The sequence below is a fragment of the Physeter macrocephalus genome, chromosome 20 (genome assembly GCF_002837175.3).
Source record: "Physeter macrocephalus isolate SW-GA chromosome 20, ASM283717v5, whole genome shotgun sequence".
Lineage (NCBI taxonomy): Eukaryota > Metazoa > Chordata > Mammalia > Artiodactyla > Physeteridae > Physeter > Physeter macrocephalus.
In genome coordinates this window covers 89,946,557-89,963,919 of record NC_041233.1, presented here as the reverse complement: position 1 = coordinate 89,963,919, position 17,363 = coordinate 89,946,557, and the positions used below count along the sequence as shown (strand labels likewise).

The 17,363-nt window shown below is 50.9% G+C and overlaps 1 protein-coding gene across 4 annotated transcripts in view; it reads left to right on the top strand.

Annotated features, from left to right (window-relative positions):
* Positions 1–17,363, top strand: part of PLEKHA2 (pleckstrin homology domain containing A2) — a 55,970-nt gene that overhangs the window by 26,095 nt on the left and 12,512 nt on the right. For all 4 annotated transcript variants that reach the window (XM_055080950.1, XM_024131432.2, XM_007127444.4 and 1 more), the window contains exons 4-9: positions 4,653–4,701; positions 6,099–6,196; positions 12,140–12,280; positions 13,087–13,233; positions 13,575–13,643; positions 13,997–14,067. In XM_055080950.1, coding sequence (XP_054936925.1) covers positions 4,653–4,701; positions 6,099–6,196; positions 12,140–12,280; positions 13,087–13,233; positions 13,575–13,643; positions 13,997–14,067 — 575 coding nt within the window. The remainder of the gene's footprint in view (positions 1–4,652; positions 4,702–6,098; positions 6,197–12,139; positions 12,281–13,086; positions 13,234–13,574; positions 13,644–13,996; positions 14,068–17,363) is intronic.

Below are 17,363 nucleotides of genomic sequence, written 5' to 3'. Positions count from 1 at the left end.
CCAGGACCGAGGTTCCGGAAGGCCCGCTCTCCCCACACACCCCTCACGTCAAGTCTCTTGGGGACCTCGGCTTCCTCGTCCACGTTCTCCCATCCTCAGGGGGATGAGGCCCTGATCTGAGTGGCCCCTGGCTCCTTTTTGTACCAGGCCTCGGGAGTCCTTGGGTAGCCCTCCATCTCAGCTGGGCCCGAGGTGGGAGCAGCTGTAGGGGCTGCAGGCCAGAGTCTGGCAGACACAGCCGGGTGCCAAGGCAGAAGCTGCAGGCGGTGTCTGAGCGCCTTAGAGGGAGCAGGGAAGGACCTGGGGAGGGGGAAGGGCCTGTGGAAGCAGGCGATTTTCATGCCTTGTGGTTAGAATGTGGCCGCCTCCCGGCCCAGCTGTCGGTCGGAGGCCTGGGCCCTCCCCTCTTCTGTCCCGTCTTGCTGAGAGCTCATTAGGTCATTTCGTTAGAAGGTTCAGAGAAAGAGGATTCAGAGAGCGGGGAGCAGAGAACCTCAATATTAATGAAACTCCAAACCCTCTCCTGTTTGAGAGGGTTTTGTCGTTGTTGTTTTTCCTGATGGGAGAAGAGTGAACACAATCTCCTGCAGAATCGTGATGTATAAACGCAGCTCAGATGAGGGTTTCTAGAATTCTCAGCTTGGGAGGCTGCCGTCATTTAGCAGGGATGGTCCTGCCTTTTACCCTTCATGGATGGGAGAGGCAGGACTGGACGGGTTTTGCAAAACCCACATCTGCCACTGGGTCAGGTTTCACAGAGAGGAGAGCCTTTAACTGCTGCCTGACCCAATGTCAGAAAGCAGGGGTTTTCCCAGAAAAACATTTAGCCGGGTGCTGGTATCAAATTCAGCATTCCGGGTCACTTCTCGTTAACCCCTCGGTGTTCCCTCCCCGAGAAAAGCGTTTAACCGGCAGTAGCAGCCTGGCCGGAGCGTCTGTGTGGCCTCTTCGTTCAGGGGTGCTCCTTCTTGCAGGCTGGTGTTGGGAAGATGGGGTCCTTCAGAGAGGCCAGCAGAGAGAAAAGTTCTTGACTTGATGTCGTCCAGGCTGTTGACAGAGGCAGGACCAATTCTTGGGCAAACCAGAAAAAAATGGTTGCTGGCCTCTGGTGCTAGCCACCTCCCCGCTTTGCCCGGGGGCCCTTCTCTTCCACACAGCCAGGCCCACCGTCCCACCTCCAGCTCGCGCTGCGTTTCCTCAGGGCCCGGCCCTTCCTTAACTGTAATGAAGACCCTCCTGGAACAGTGTTCCTGGCTTTTGCAGGGGCGGGGTGTCAGGGATCCTTTGTAAAGTCTGATGAAAAGCGTGCTCTCATTTCCCAGGTAAATCATGCATGTGTGCACACACCCTGATTTTGCCTGTGGCTTCAGGGCCCCTTGACTCCCTGAAGCTGGTCCAGAGACCCTGGCTTAGAGCCCCCCGCCCCCGCCCCGCCCCCGACTGCTCTGGGTAGGCGGTTGCCGCTTCCCCTGCTCTTGACGCCACCTCGTGGGGCAGCGTGTCCCCGGACACGGAGGCCGCGAGCTGCACCGGAGCTCCGAGACCGGGGCCTGCTGCAGCTGCTCCTGCCAGAGGGGCCCCAGCTCCACTTCCGGCCGAGGGCAGACAGGGTGGGGCGGGCTAGCAGTGCCCCGGCGCCCCATGACTTTGCTGCTCCTGTGGTCTGTGCGCCATCTGCTAAGAGCAAGTTCCTGAGAGTCTGTGGAGCTGTGGGGCGGCCTCGCTTGCGTCACCCTGCGGGTGACCCGTGCCCGTCCCTCCCTCACGTCGCGACCGCCTCTCGCTGCCTTCTCACCGAGGACCCATCAGTCAACCACTGTTGTGCAGCTGCTTAACTGCGGCCGGCGTCAGCCTGTGAGCCACACTGCTTCTTCAAGAGCCTCTGTTCCTTCACTTCTTGTGAAGGAGGCTGCACGGCCTGTCCTGGTTACCAGCAGACGGTAGGGGTGGGAGGAGTGGGATTATGCCTCCCAGGCGGCAGGGATTCTGCTGGGGGGAGGCCAGAGCTATACCTCTTCATGGTAAGTGAGACCCGCCACCCCCCCCGCCGCCAACCCTGGCCCTTCTCTTGGAGGGCACAGCAACCAGTAGCTATGACTTCGTTTTCTTCTTTCGTCATTCCGGGACTCTAAGAAGGGGACAAGTCATTCCACTCTGGCTTTGCCAATCGGGAAGCTGATCAGAGATGTTGAGGGTCTTACCCTTGCTCAACAGCCCGTCGGGGCTGACCTGGAACTGACGTCCTGTTAATTCAGCAAGAGCTGCTTTGCCAAATAATCCTTCTGTGGTCACCACGAGGCAAATTATAGACGTGCGTGCGTGTAATCGGCGTACCCCCAACTGAACGCTGGATAAACATACAAAAACAAATGAAAAACCAGGCGATCTCTTTGAAAGCTTGGGTTCCGGTAATAAGCACGTTCTCCCCGGATAGGCTGGTAATAAGTTGTGGTCAGAGTGGGCCTGTTTGTCACCCAGCCGGGGCGAAAGGGTCCACAGTGGTGCTCTCTCTTGTTGATGACAAATTGTCAGCGTCGGGGAGAAAGAGCAAGTCTCCTAATAAGCCAGAGAAAAGTCTCGAAGCACCCAGCTTTTCACTGCCATTTGAAAGCCAAAGGTAGAAGGGCAGCCGTGAGATAGGTGGGCGCTGAGGACCGGCATGGCCGAGGCAGTTCTGCGACGGTCAAGGTTATACAGGAACCAAGGGCAGGGCGCATAGGAGCTGCGGGCTCAAGGACCTGCAGGAACACGGATGCTGAGGGAGGAAGCACATGAGTCACTGACAGATCAGAGCATCAGAGGCAAACAGGGTAAAGGCACACAGTGTGGTTCAGATTGAATTCTGGGGTCTGAATCCCAGGAGAACAAGATGGCACGGGGGCCAGGACTCAACGTCATGAGGCTCCAGCGCACGGTTCCTCGGAGTGCTGAAGATGTAACGGAATTTGCGTTGTGTGTGTCTGTACTCAGGATATGGGGGCTTACCTTTGCATAAATCTTCATGTTTTTCGGGACTATTTAAACACTTTCTTAGGCCCTCCGTCCTCCACCTCCCATCGTGGTAAACGTATCAAAATGCACCCACATCCCTCGTTGACTCTAATTGTCTGGCTGTAAGATATTTGAAAGGATTTAAATCATTTTACTTTTGGAATGATTTGGCTGTAACTCATTTTAATTTATGATTGGCTCTAATTTCTCGGCTATCATCTTGCACATCCAAGGATTCTTATGAACCAAGAAAATCGAGGCTACTAATTATTTTCGAATGTAGTGCGATTTTTGTGACTGTTTAATTGAAACGTGAATGAAGTTGACTTAATGTGTGACATCTTGTAGGCATTTATTTAAATTCTTGTCAATGAGGTTGATATACTGTTATACAGACATTTAATTAAATATTTATTAATGTTGCATTTTTTTAGGCCCCGGAGAAGCTCACAAGGCCCTCAGCATTTTGCCCGTCGTGCCAAGCACGGCACGGCTTGTACTGGTATGTGGAGTGGGTGTAAATAGCCCCTCCTTGGTTGAGCAGCTCCTGTATGACAGGATGGCTTAAGTGCTTCACCTGCACTGTCACATTTAATCCTCACCGTAGCCCTATGAGAAGGTGATTTACCAACCCTATTTGATAGAACAGGAAATAGGAGTCTTGACAACTGGGCCGCCTGGGATTGGGGGCCTGGTGCTCTGGCACCGAAGCCCAGGCTGCACCGCCTGTCCTTCCTTTGATCTTTTATAGGCTGCCACCTTGGTTCCCGTCTTGAGTATTCCGGGCAGTATTAATTTTAATTCCCAGGTACAGTGGTGGATGCCTGCTCCAGGGAGGTTCAGCCTCCATCAAGGGCAGTCACCTAATCCTATATGATGGACTATGCTTTCCTTTATTTGTTCAGTGTATTTGAACCTGAATGAGGTGGGCTCACAACATGCACATACTCAGGAACATACATGTAAGAGGCAGGCCTGAAAAAGCAAGATAACACAGCAGGAGATAGAAAAACCCTTCTACTTCAATACGGGTATGCTCTCTGATTCCATCGGCCCCTCTCTGGGCGGGTGGCAAGTGCTTATTTTCATGGTGAAACAGTCAGGGTAGAGATAAGGGAGATCGATCAGTTGTCCCAGTGCAGCGAGTGACGCGCTGCCTCACCTTTCTGCGAACTCTGATTGGAATCTATGTATTTGTGACAGTTCCACCTTTAATTCGAAGAGCTGTTTAGGGAGGAGGTTGGTGGTTGGGAGAGGAGTGGAATCTTGCTCCTGTGAATGGGGCCAGTGCCTGTTTGTGGTCCAAAGAGAATTTTATCAGGACTCAGTGGATTTTAAGAGTTTTTGCAAGGATGAAGATTCAACACAGATATCAAGATAGTGATTATCTCCGAGGGGTGAGGACGGGATTCTATCAGGGAGGGGCGCACACAGGGCTTCTAAGAAATAGGACCCATAGTGGCTTTTTTCTTGATCTGGATGATGAGTACAGGGTTTCCACTTAATTATTAGTTTTTAAAATGTTCAAATATGTTTTAGATAACTCTTCTTTTTGTATAAAGTTTTCCCAATTTAAAAAATTTGAGATTAAAAAAAACCCCACAACTTTACAACACTGTTGGAAACAGATTCACGTTTCTTTTATTTTTCATTTGATTTAGGTGAGCATAGCCACCCCAAAGCAGAAACCCAAGACTCCGTTTTGCTTTGGTAAGTACTGAGCCCAGGATGGGTTTTCTGAACACTCCTACAGCAGCTTCCTCTTTCGAGTGGAGACAGTCCTGTGACCACATGTGACTTATACCCTGTGTGTGCGAGTGACTGCTGTCCCAGCCGTGTGTCCGTGGGTCTCAAGTGATACTCCTTTCCTTGGTCTCCCTGCAAAGATTGTTAACAACATGAGACAGAGGCACAGGGGCCAGTGATGTCTCAGGGTGCCGGGTGTCTACCTGAAGTTTTCGGGAACCTTCATCTCAGAGCAGAGTAACGGTGCGCTCAGGAGACGTGGAGACTCGAAGGAGTTGGGGGGATAACAGAAAAGAAGGAACGTTCTGTCGAGAGTCTTGTTGCCGAATGAGTGACCAGTGGGAGCGACACAGGCAGCAGAGCCGCTCAGTGGAGGCAGGTCTTTGAATCATGAGTATTTAACTGCCTTCTACTGCCTTCTCGGTGCTGTACTGAGTGCTTCGAGCAGAGGCTGACAGATAGCTTCTGTTGTCTCTCTGGTTCTGAGTGTGAGCTCCATGAAGGCAGGGTTGCTCCTCTGCTTTGTCTTTGCTGAATCCCCGGCACTTAGAGTGTGGTTCCTGGCACACAGCGGGTACTCACTAAATATTTGCCGAATGAATACATGAATGAACTAAGGGATTCTCTGTCTACCCCACAATGCTCACCTCCTCCAGTTCCGGCTTATTTATGCCTGGAAAGTAAAATGGTCCTTTGGGCTGTCCCCTTTCCCAACTTCAGGTGGCTTCAAACTTCTTTTGTGCTCTTTCTCCCACCCCCTTTAAATATCATGACCAAGCTCCAACAGGACTCTCAGATTTTGTGGTCAGCGGATCTTAAAAAAAAAAAAAAAAAAAAAAAAAAAATGAACCCAAAAGTAAATTGTTGACTTTCTGGAGTGCTCAGAGGAAAGACCAGGTTGCAAATGAGGTCCGGGTCACAGACTTGATCGCAGGCAAGCTTAGTTACATTTCTCAACCACAGGCAAGACCCCTAACCCGGGTCAGTTGTGCCAGTGGAAACTAGGAGCACTGGGGCCAAAATTATATATGTATCATCACGACTGTCAGTCTCTTGGCGCCTCTGAAAAGCTGTCCAAGCGTGTGTCTTATGGATGGCGGATGAGCTGCCTCACTGCACTGCAGCACATTAAGGCTATTGTTGTTGTCTTGTGGCCAATGGAATAATCCACACCTTTCAAAAATGAGAGCCCGCTGCTTCCCAGATATTCAGGCAGGTGACTTTGCACCGTGGGAAGCATCTTCGTCTGCGTGGCGGGGATCCTCCGCCCTGCTAGTTGAAGCGCCTTAGTTTTGTGGGGTCTCTGTGTTGTGTGTGTTCTGACCTGGGTTCTTCTCTCTTCTCCCCCGTGCCTTTTGCAGTCATCAACGCCCTCTCGCAGAGGTATTTTCTTCAAGCCAATGACCAGAAAGATCTGAAGGACTGGGTCGAAGCCCTGAACCAAGCCAGCAAAATCACTGTACGTATGATCTTTCTCCTTTCTGGAGGGAGTCAGGGCCTCTTCCCCTCACGGGAGCGACCCAGATGGCGGCAGGGACTTTCCCAGGACCCTGTTCCAGACTAGTTCCCCTACCTCTTCTCACACCTTGGCTGACTGACCACAAGTTGAACTGAGAGTCTGAGTTTGAATCAAGTTCAAGGGGAAGTTTATGGAGTGTCCCCTTTGTGCTTCCTGGGAGGGCTCCTGGTCGGTCGTGGTCTGGGTCATTCTGGGATGCTGATTCAGAATGTGGTGGGATTGGAAAACGGATTGCTGACTCCGGGAAACAGAGTAAAGGAAACTCACATGAGGAGGGAAGTCAGAACTTTCTCCTGGCTCGGGTGAGACTCTTCTGACTTTAAGAAGCCACCTGGGGACCAGTCCAGGCCATCCACCGACCTGTCCTGGGAAAGCCTTCCGTTTATAAGCACCAGTTCACTGGTTGTTCTGTGAGGACTCTTGTTTTCCTTGACTTGGCTAACGAAGAACTCCTTTCTTAGAGATACAGAAAAAGAAAGGGAGATGGGTAGGGAGGAAGAGAGGGGGAAACTATGTTTGGAAAAAACTGGACCTTTAACTGATAATATAGGCAGGCTTCGGGCATGCAATCCACGCTTTGCTGAAAAGCTTGATTTTCTGTATCGTACAGTCAGAAAGGCTTACATTCTAGTGACTCCCGGTAACAACCAGTCTGTGCTGGGGCACATCATTCTCCCCGGTGTCTCAGGCGTTCCCGTGAATAAAGTAATAGAAGAAACCTGTACACTCTACCCAGCACTTGTGATACCGCACCCAAGCAGAGTACAAAGCGGATTTGCTTGTTGGCTCATTATTCTGATAAACGTTGGTAAACCTGTGAAAAGAGAGAGAAATGGCAGGGTGGCATGAGGGAGGAAGCTGCTAACTCCCTTCTGCTACCCACATGTTTGTGTGTGTGGCTCTTTTAGTAAAGGTTTTCTTCATTCAAGTTGAGGTCTTCACCCTTCTGTGTCTTCCACAATCTGGGGAGTTTCTTTCAATGTCTAATACCTTCTTCTCGTTAAGTGTTTCCTCCCTTGGTCCTGCCTGGTGAACTGGGCTACACAGCCTGCAAGGCAGCGGTGGCCTCTTTGCCTTGCTGTTGTGCCTTGAGTGTAGAGTTGCTCTAAGCAGCTAGCTCCCCATCCTCTTTCCTGGCCCCACTGGACAGAAGTGATTGGCGACGGGTGGGAGGCAGCGAGATGGTACCGAGAGGCCTGGAGTCCAGAGGCCTGCGGGGATGGCACAGCCTCTGCAGGGGCTCCGTAACCTCCAGCGTCCTCCTGACTTTCCTTTGCTCCGTTTATACATCTCTCCACTCCTCCCGCCAAGGGTTCTGTGCGACAGAAGGAAGAGGAGGGGTACCCTACTGCCTGATTCCATGCATTTTTATCTTAGGGCACCTTGTGTGCAAAGTGAAGCATCCCAGGGGAGATGCAGAGATGAAAGACACAGACAGCATATCCAGTGAACCAAGCTTTCTCACGGGCCACATTCTTCACCCCTCATGTCACTCCTGTGAGACAGGTGCATTCACTGCCGTTTTTAAGATGAGGAAAACGGAAATGAGAGTCTTGCCCCAAATCTAGAGTTTAGTAAATGGCAGAGCTGGGGTTCAAACCCAGGACCTTCTGACTTCCAAGATCTCAAAGAGTTTATAAATATATGAAAAATGAGCAGCAGTTGTAAAAGAGGTTAGATTACACACCACTCTTATATCTATGGCTGCTTTTAGCCTTGTGAAAACCTTAGGTAGGGAGGGCAGGTATGATTATCTCTGTTTATAAACGAGGCAGTGGAAGTGCCTGGAGATCAGTGATCCTCCCAGGGTCAGGAGCCAGTTTTTCTGCCCGCAGATCACTGGTCATTTAGTGCTGGGTCGTTGAGTTCTTATGATTGAAGATAATGGTCTACATAATGATATTTAAAGAAATGAGTTCGCTCGGAGTATCAGTGTTCCTGTGTTAGTTTTCTTGGGCTGTCGTAACAAACTGCGCGGCTTAAAGCAGCAGAAATGTATTCTCGCATGGTCCTGAGAAGTCTGAAATCAAGGTGTCGGCAGGGCCCTCCACGTGCCCCCTGAAGGCTCGGGGGAGAATCCTTCCAGCTCCCGGTGGCCCCCGGCCGTCCTTGGCGTTGCCCGGCTAATAGCTGGATCTCTCCATCTCTGTCTCCACCACTGTATGGCCTGTGTGTCTGTGTGACCTCTCCTTTTAGGAGGACATCAGTCATTGGTCTTAGGGCCCACCCTAAACCAGCATGACTTCATCTTAATTTAATTATATCTGCGAAGACCCTATTTCCAAATAAAGTCACGTTCTGAGGTTATGGGTGGACAATTTTGGGAGACATTATTCAACTCACTAAAGTTTTTCAAAAGGGTTGAAAATTGAGCAGTAGAAGTAAAGCACAGCTTTCCCCCCCTTCCCTCCCAAGTTGGATTATTCCTTGTAGCAATCTAGCCATGCCTGGTGGGAAGAAAGGTGACTCCTTGCAAATTTCGTTTCACGTTGCAAATGGGAACCCTGTGGACCTCCCCCATCAGAGGACCCTCCACGGTGGGTGAAAGGGGTCCCACCTTTCACTGGGATTCTGGGAGATACACAAACCAAGAGGATGAACTTGTTTTCAAGATCTGGAGTGTAGTTATTGGTGAGTTTGCCCTCCACAGGCTGATTCAGAGTCTCAGGAAGTGGAAACAGCTTTGCAGAGGCTCCAGGTGGTTGGCCAGAGGCAGCCCACGATGTAGGGACAACAGCCAAGTCGCCAGGAGTCCTCTTCTGGCCACCGTACACGCTGAAAGGCCACTTCCCGCCTTCTTTGCTGGGTTTCAGGAATTCATTTGGGTCATTTGGAGGCAGTTGTGTTGTTCCCCGGTGATTATATCTCTGGACACCCCAGCACTAATCCACATCCCTAAAGAATTCTCTCATATCAGAGCAAAACACAGAGAAATCGGAAAGGGTGGTCCAGGTAGGTAGGTAGTGGTGTTTAGCAGTGGGGCAATTACTTCATTTCAATGAGCTTTAGTTTACTTCATCTGTGAAATGGAGAAAATAAGGCCTACCCGATAAGATCGTCTGAGATGAGAGATAATGCAGTAAAGAGATGGGTACTTTGCCTGGCACTGAACAGAGGCCCAAAGCAATGGGAGCTGCGGTTGTCCCTCAGCCAGAAGGAAAGGACAGGGTGGATTTCTGGCCCAATCTGGAGAATTGGCGGGCAGAGGTCACCATGGTCTAAGCTGAGTGCACAGGCCAGGAAGAGGGGCCCTGTCTCCTTTCTGGGGCCCCAGTGTAATCATGATGGTCTTAGTCCTTTCGATAGATGCCAGGGGGTGTGGCCCTTGGTCCCTGTCCTTGGCAGGCAGAGTTCTCCTGTGGCCCTGAGCTGTGAGCTCTTTTTTTTTTTCCCCCGTGGCTTGCAATAGTTTATTTTTTTTTTTAATTAAAAAATAAAGTATGGGCTTCCCTGGTGGCGCAGTGGTTGAGAGTCCGCCTGCCGATGCAGGGGACACGGGTTCGTGCCCCGGTCCGGGAGGATCCCGCATGCCGCGGAGCGGCTGGGCCCGTGAGTCATGGCCGCTGAGCCTGCGCGTCTGGAGCCTGTGCTCCGCAACGGGAGAGGCTACAGCAGTGAGAGGCCCGCGTACCGCAAAAAAACAAAAACAAAAACAAAAAAGTATTTATTTATTTTATTTTTGGCTGCATCAGGTCTTAGTTGTAGCATGTGGGATCCTCTGCTGTGGTGCGTGGCCTCCTCGGTGCGGCGTGCAGGCTTCTCTCTAGTTGTGGCGCAGAGGCTTCAGAGCGCGTGGGTGCTGTAGTTGCGGCTCGCGGGCTTAGTTGCCCCAAGGCATGCGGGATCGTAGTTCCCTGACCAGGGGTTGAACCTGCGTCCCCTGCATTGGAAGGCGGATTCTTAACCACTGGACCACCAGGGAAGTCCCTTAATTTTTAATTTTTATATAGTTTTTAAAGGTTCCTTTCCATTTGCAATTATCACAAAATATTGGCTATATTCCCTGCTTTATACAATATATCCTTGGGCCGTGAGCTCCTGAACAGTCTGGATTCTTAGGTCTTTCTAGCTCCCAGGGCTGTAGAAGAAGTGGAAGAGGACGTTAGTTTTTCTCATGGTGTCTGCAGTTACTTTCCTGGCAGATCCACATGGGGCGTTGAGTCCTTGTGAAGAACAGGCTTTTTTTTTTTTTGAATTTTATTTTATTTTATTTTTTATACAGCAGGGTCTTATTAGTTATCTATCTTGTACATGTTAGTGTATACATGTCAATCCCAGTCTCCCAATTCATCACACCATCTCCGCTCCCCAGTCTTCCGCCCCTGCTTTCCCCCCTTGGTGTCCGTATGTTTGTTCTCTACATCTGTGGAAGGACAGGCTTTGTGATGTGGGTACTGCATGGGCAGCGTCAGGGTCTGGTCTCTGTCTAGGTATTAATCAGCTTTGGGCAGAAAACTGGACTACTCTGGGCCTCTCTTGTGATGAAAAATTTTCCAGTATAAATGAGAAATGGACAAGGAGGAAGAAAAGCGGCAACATGAATGAGGATAAATGACCTCGGGTTGGGAGGATGTTCAGGACCGCGGCAAACTGAAGAATCTTTTCCCCGTCCGAAGAGTGGACAGCTGCTTCACTGGAAATCAAGATTTTTACGTGAAATATCCCAGATTTTAACAGCAGATTGAAAAACACTGGATAGGACAAATGAAACACAGTTGGGGCAAGTCTACCTTTGGGCCACCAGTTTGCAACCTGTGGTCTCAAACTTGCCCTAAAAATTCCGTGATTCTTTCATTAGCAGTGGTGCTCGAACTCCGTCATGGAGAGGAGCAAAGATAACTCATTCCACAGAAAGGGCTGCATTTGTAAATGTTAGCACCATTTATAAAAAGTTACTTAGAATTATTATTATTATTATTTTTTTTTTTGTGGTACGCGGGCCTCTCACCGCTGCGGCCCCTCCCGCCGCAGAGCACAGGCTCTGGAGGTGCAGGCCCAGCGGCCGTGGCTCACGGGCCCAGCCGCTCCGCGGCCCGTGGGATCCTCCCGGACCGGGGCATGAACCCGCGTCCCCTGCATCGGCAGGCGGACTCTCAACCACTGCGCCACCAGGGAAGCCCTACTTAGAATATTTTGACAATTAAAATACTTTTGTATTTTTATTCATATTTCTAAAGTGTTGAAATTTATATCCTCTATCATTTGATGACCGTGACAACTCTATGACTATGTCGCTCAGTTAGTGACAGGTCAGGAGTTGCACCCCAGGCCCTGGGGCTCCAGAGCTCATGTTCCCCGAGTCCTGTACCATATACCACAGGCATCTTACCCACTGCTGAGCGTGCTTTCTCCCATCTTTATGTTCCTGGCTCCTTTTCGTCCACCAGGTTACTGTTTCAGCATCTCTCCCCTTGGAGACCTCCACCACCCACACCAGCCACGCCAAGCATTCCATTTCAAGTCGTTCCCCTGCTGCTGTCAGTCTCAGCTCCTGTTTATCGTCTGCGTGGCACTCGCCACGATTTGTAATTATTCTGATAGTTAGTCTTGCTCTGTAGTTTTGGTCAGTCTCCCTGATCAGCACGTATGTGGTGTGAGGGCAGGACATGTGTCTGTGTTTGCTGTTTTACCTTTGGTCTCTAGCCAGGCAAGGGCTGACACATAGTAGGTGCTCAGTACATTTGTTGAGTGTGTGTGCGAGTGGTGGGCGTGGCTTGCTGAATTCCTCACATACACGTTTGGATGGATGGAAGGGTAGCGGGGAGAGGGGCGTCGTGCTATAATTTCATACATTAGCTTTCCTCCCCTCCCCCTTCCTGCTGTTGCCTCCCCACTTTTCCTAGGCCTTCTGTTCCCTGTTAACTGTTCTGTCATTCTTCCCAGGTACCCAAAGTTGGGAACCTGCCCCTGACCACCGAAGTTCTCAAGAGCCTAGCAACTCCTCTGGCCCTAGAGAAGAAGCCACAGGTGGCCTACAAGACAGAGATCATCGGAGGCGTGGTGGTACACACGCCCATCAACCAGGTGCTGGGGCCTGGGGCTGCCAGAGGGCGGAGGGGTTCGGGGGTGTCCGTGGTGTGTCAGTGACATGACAGAAGGGCTGGACCGAGGAAGGGGTGAGGGTAGCAGAGCCGGTGCACATGGGGTGGTCAAGAAGATACCGGCAGTGCAGAAGTTGAGGCCACCGCATCTGAAGTTCTGTGGCGGTACGGCTCTGCATCATCCACGGGGACTGGCACTTGTGAACCCCGTGAGAAGTGGGGTCGAGGATGGCTGGAAAGAAGCCCCACTGTCCCTTGGCCTCGTCCGGTTTGCGTTCAGAGTCTTCCCTTTCTCCCGGGTCTGCCCAGCCTCCCCAGCCTTGGTCTGTGAACGCACCCCGTACAGTGCCTTCCCGGGGCAAAGCTAAAGGTTTTTTTTTCTGGTTTCTTTCTTTTTTTTTTAACATCTTTATTGGAGTATAATTGCTTTACAATGGTGTGTGAGTTTCTGCTGTATAACAAAGTGAGTCAGCTATACGTATACATATATCCCCATATCCCCTCCCTCTTGCGTCTCCCTCCCACCCCTCTAGGTGGTCACAAAGCACCGAGCTGATCTCCTTGTGCCATGCGGCTGCTCCTCACTAGATAGCTATGTGTTATACAGTTGGTAGTGTATATAAGTGCATGCCACTCTCTCACTTCGTCCCAGCTTACCCATCTGGTTTATTTCTCACTTGACTGCCATCGTGGCCCAAGAGGAAGAGATGATTGGCCGGAGAGGGTGGGGTCAGGGGTGTGGCTGCGTCAGGAGGGGGAGGCGCTAATCCTGCAGCTGTTTCCTTGTAGAACGGTGGGGATGGGCAGGAAGGGAGTGAGCCCGGCTCCCACGCCATCCTTCGAAGGTCTCAGAGTTGCATCCCCACGACAGGCTGCCGTGTCCCCACCGGGCCCCCCCTCATTAAGAGCGGCTATTGTGTGAAGCAAGGGAATGTGGTGAGTGGCCATGCGGGGGGGGGGGGCTGGGAGGGGTTCTGGGGACCCCGGTAGCCAGTGGGTGTGGGCGAGGCAGAGGGGAGGGCAGTTTGCAAAGAGGAGCGTGGAGCCAGCCAGGCCCAAACCGCCCAAACCAGGGAGAGGCTGGGGTGGGGAGAACTCCCGCCCCGCAGCTCGAGGTGATCCGAGGAGTCGCCCCATGAGAAGAAGTCCTTGCCCCGGAACCCCAGTGTGGGAGCCTGGCTTCGGTGGGGCGGGGTCCCCAGGATCTTAGAACCAGAACGCACCCCCGGAAATGCTGGGAACTCTTCTAACATCCTGCTCTTTACCCTTTATTCCAGCGCAAGAGCTGGAAGCGGCGCTTCTTTGCGCTGGACGACTTTACCATCTGCTACTTCAAGTGTGAGCAGGTTTGTAGTCACTCCGGGGCCCGCCTGAGAGGCCGTGGGGGGCAGAGGCACAGGAGTCACACCCACGCGTGTGTGTCTGAGCAGAGATGTGGGCACACGGACCCCGGGGGTGCCTGTGTCTAACCTCCGTCCGCCCGGTGTGCGCATCTTCCCGGTGATGTAAAGTGGCCTGAACTCCCTGCCTTCGTGGTCAGGGCCACAGAGCATCTTCTTAGATTTCTTCCCTCTCTTGATTATTTTTGAGACCTTGTCTAGCTTGCGACCTGGTTTCAGCCAGTCGTCTCTGATGACGATGGCTGCCTGGTCTGCGCGTTGGGCTGGCAGCCTCATGCACTCTCTCTGTTTGCCCCCAGGACCGAGAACCGCTGCGTACCATATTCCTCAAGGATGTTCTCAAGACCCACGAGTGTCTGGTCAAGTCTGGGTAATTGTCTCTGCTTATTCTTCTCTGGTCAGAACTCCACGTGCCCTCCTAACTCTCTCTTTTTTTTCTTTTTTAACATCTTCATTGGAGTATAATTGCTTTACGATGGTGTGTTAGTTTCTGCTGTATAACAAAGTGAATCAGCTATACATATACATATGTTCCCATATCTCTTCCCTCTTGTGTCTCCCTCCCTCCCACCCTCCCTATCCCACCCCTCTAGGTGGTCACAAAGCACCGAGCTGATCTCCCTGTGCTCTGCGGCTGCTTCCCGCTAGCTATCTCTTTTACGGTAGTATATGTAAGTCCATGCCACTCTCTCACTTCGTCTCAGCCTTAACTCTTCTGTTACTCCCCTTCTGAGGCTCTATTCCAGAACCTTCTTCCAAGAGCAGGAAGATGTTGTCTCCCTGACATCTGTGGCTGACTTTCCACATCCAAGCTGCCGCGGCTGTGAAATGGCGCTGGGCAAACCTACCCCTCTTCCCATCCCCCTTACTCTCACTCCTGAAATGAGCCTATGGGGTACTTTTCTGATGGAGAAAAAGAAAGGATATAGAGCAAAGGAGAGGCTCTTCTCAGGGGTCAGCTGCTCATCTCACAGGAGGCCTGGGCTCGGAGGTGGAGGGGGACTGTGCCCTTAGTCACTTGCTTTTCAGTGCATCTGCTCAGACCCCTGTTTATGCCAATGCCTCTGCCCTGAACTTGTTATGCCTTTCTCTTCTCCCCATTTTGACCAAGTCCCTGACGTCTTCTTAACATGAGGATGATTCACAGCAATGCTCTTGGGCAGGACGAGGAAGTAGTTTTAATGTGTTCCTCTTTGCACTAGGAAATGGTCACCTTTCCAGTGCCACAGAGCATAGGACGAGTTTGGGACCTGGGGCCTCTTCGAGGGCTCTCCCATATCCAACACCCATACAGGTGCCCCTGGAACCAAACTTTAGAGACCCAAGGGCATCCGGGCATCTAGCAGTCCTCATTTGGCCCTCAGTCTGCAGTCTGTAGGGGTATTATATTGCATCTCCGTCCCACGGACTGTGCATGCAGAGCCTGCGTCCCCAGGGAAGCTGTTAGCAGCAGGCTCACATGAAGGCATGGGAGGGTCTTGCATGAAAACGAGGTGTTTTGTGGCCCAAGGAAGCAGGGACTGTTGTGAGCCTTGCAAACGGCAGTTGCAGGGTATGGAAGATGAGGGAAGTTCCCACCGACAAATTATCATTCGTGAAAGGTGCTACAGATGGAAGTTGCAGAAGTGTGGCTCCAGAGGTGACAGTGGGTGGAGGAGAGATGGGGCTTGTTCCTGACCCTGGAGGCCCGTGCAGGTTGATGGGCATATTGGGGCAGCTTAGGGAACCCAGATAATGTTCGTTCCTAAGAGCGCTTTGCACTTTGCCCGAGCCAGAGTCAGACTGAACTCTGAGGAAGAGAATTGAGGGAGTTGAAGATCCTTGGGGAAGGAAGTTGCCGAGACTCTGCAGGTTCCAGGCCTGTGAGACTGGGGTCTCCCAAACCCAGTCACAGGGGTCAGGGCATCTCAGTAGTCAGTTAACGTTTTGTTGAATTGAATTGAGTTGAATTAAAAGGCGACATGTAGCCTGAGAAGTAGATATGAAAAGGGTGGGGATTTCCTCCCCGTTTTGCCTTTACCTCCTCTGTAGTAGATTACATGATTGTGCTGTATGTACATGAGTAGTTTAAAAGGTTAAACCATCTTATCCAGAAAGAAGAGCCATCTCCACTCAGATACTCAGAAAGTAATTATAATAGCGTATGAAATGCATTTCAAATGGCCACCATGTGACATTCATTGTACCAGGTGCCTCATATAATGAGATGCCTTATACAACTTATAACTGATCTTTGTGGAGAGAAGCTTGATAGAGGAGGGCTTCTGATTTCCATTTTACAGTTGGGGAAAAAGGCTCACAAAGTTTTAAAAATATTCCTAAAATACCTTTTCCCAGGGGCATCAGGATTGGGCCCCAGGTCCGTCTGACCCCCTGAGTGCTGTCCCCGCCCATGTGGGTCTTTAGTCTTGTGCTCCTCCTTTGCCCAGGTGCCCAGGTCACTGGCAGCGCACCTGCCGTTTCCTTCCGAGTCCCGATTCCTGAAGCCAGCCCTGCCTGTGATCAGTCCTTTCCTTTCTTTCTTTCTTTCTTTTTTTTTTTTTTTTTTAATATTTTGACCACACCACGTGGCACGTAGGATCTTAGTTCCCCAACCAGGTATCAAACCCGGGGCCCCCTGCAGTGGAAGCGCAGAGTCTCAGCCACCGGACCACCGGGGGAGTCCCCCTGTGATTAGTCCTTTCTTGGAATTATTCTAACTCTTGGCATATAACACGCAGTCTAACATCTGACTGTATAGTTTTGCTTTTTTATGTTCTTTCATGGGGAAGGAATTGGATCTTTTACTCCGTATATGTTCCCCACGGTGACTGGATACACGGAGCAGGCATTTCACCCTGTAAATAATTTCGGCTGATTGGAGGTTTGTGGCTGAGCATCAGCTACCTCTCGCCGTCTTCCTTGCGGAGGCAGGTTCCCTCTTCCAAACCTCACACTCAGTTTGAAGCGTCTTCAAGTGGTCTACTCTCTCCTTCCCTTTTTCCTCTTGAGCATCCAGTCCCCTCCTGAGAGCAGGGATTTAGTGAAGCTGATGCAGTTGCTGTGTGGGTGGAGAAAGGCTTTGGAAATAAGAGATTCGGGTCCCTTAGGAGAGGCACCTGGCAGTGGAGTAACTAAGAGCGTAGACTCTGGAGTCGGACCCGGTTTCAAATCCTGGCCCTGCCGGTTCCTTACTCCGGTGCCATGGACAAGTCATGGAACCTCTCTGAGCCTGGGTGTCCCCATCCATAAAGTGGGGAAAGTCTTACTGCCTCATTGGATTGTTGGGAAGATTGGATGAAATAACACATTAAAAAACACAAAGAACAGATTGGTGGTTGTCAGAGGCGGGGGGTGGGGAGTGGCCGAAATGGGTGAAGGGGGTCGAAAGATACAAACCTCCAGTTATAAAATCAGTAAGTCCTGGGGATGGAATGTGCAGCACGGTGACTGTGGTTGACAGCACTGTATTTTGTATTTGAAAGTTGCTAAAGCTATAATCTCATCACGAGAAAAAAAAATTTGAGTGTTACGAGACAGTGATCATTGGCAGTGTATACAAATATCAAATCATGTTGTACACCTGAAATGAATATACTGTTTTTTATCTTACAAATATACTGTTATATGTCCCTCTCTCAATAATATATATGTATATGAAATATATATATAACGGAGCATAATGGA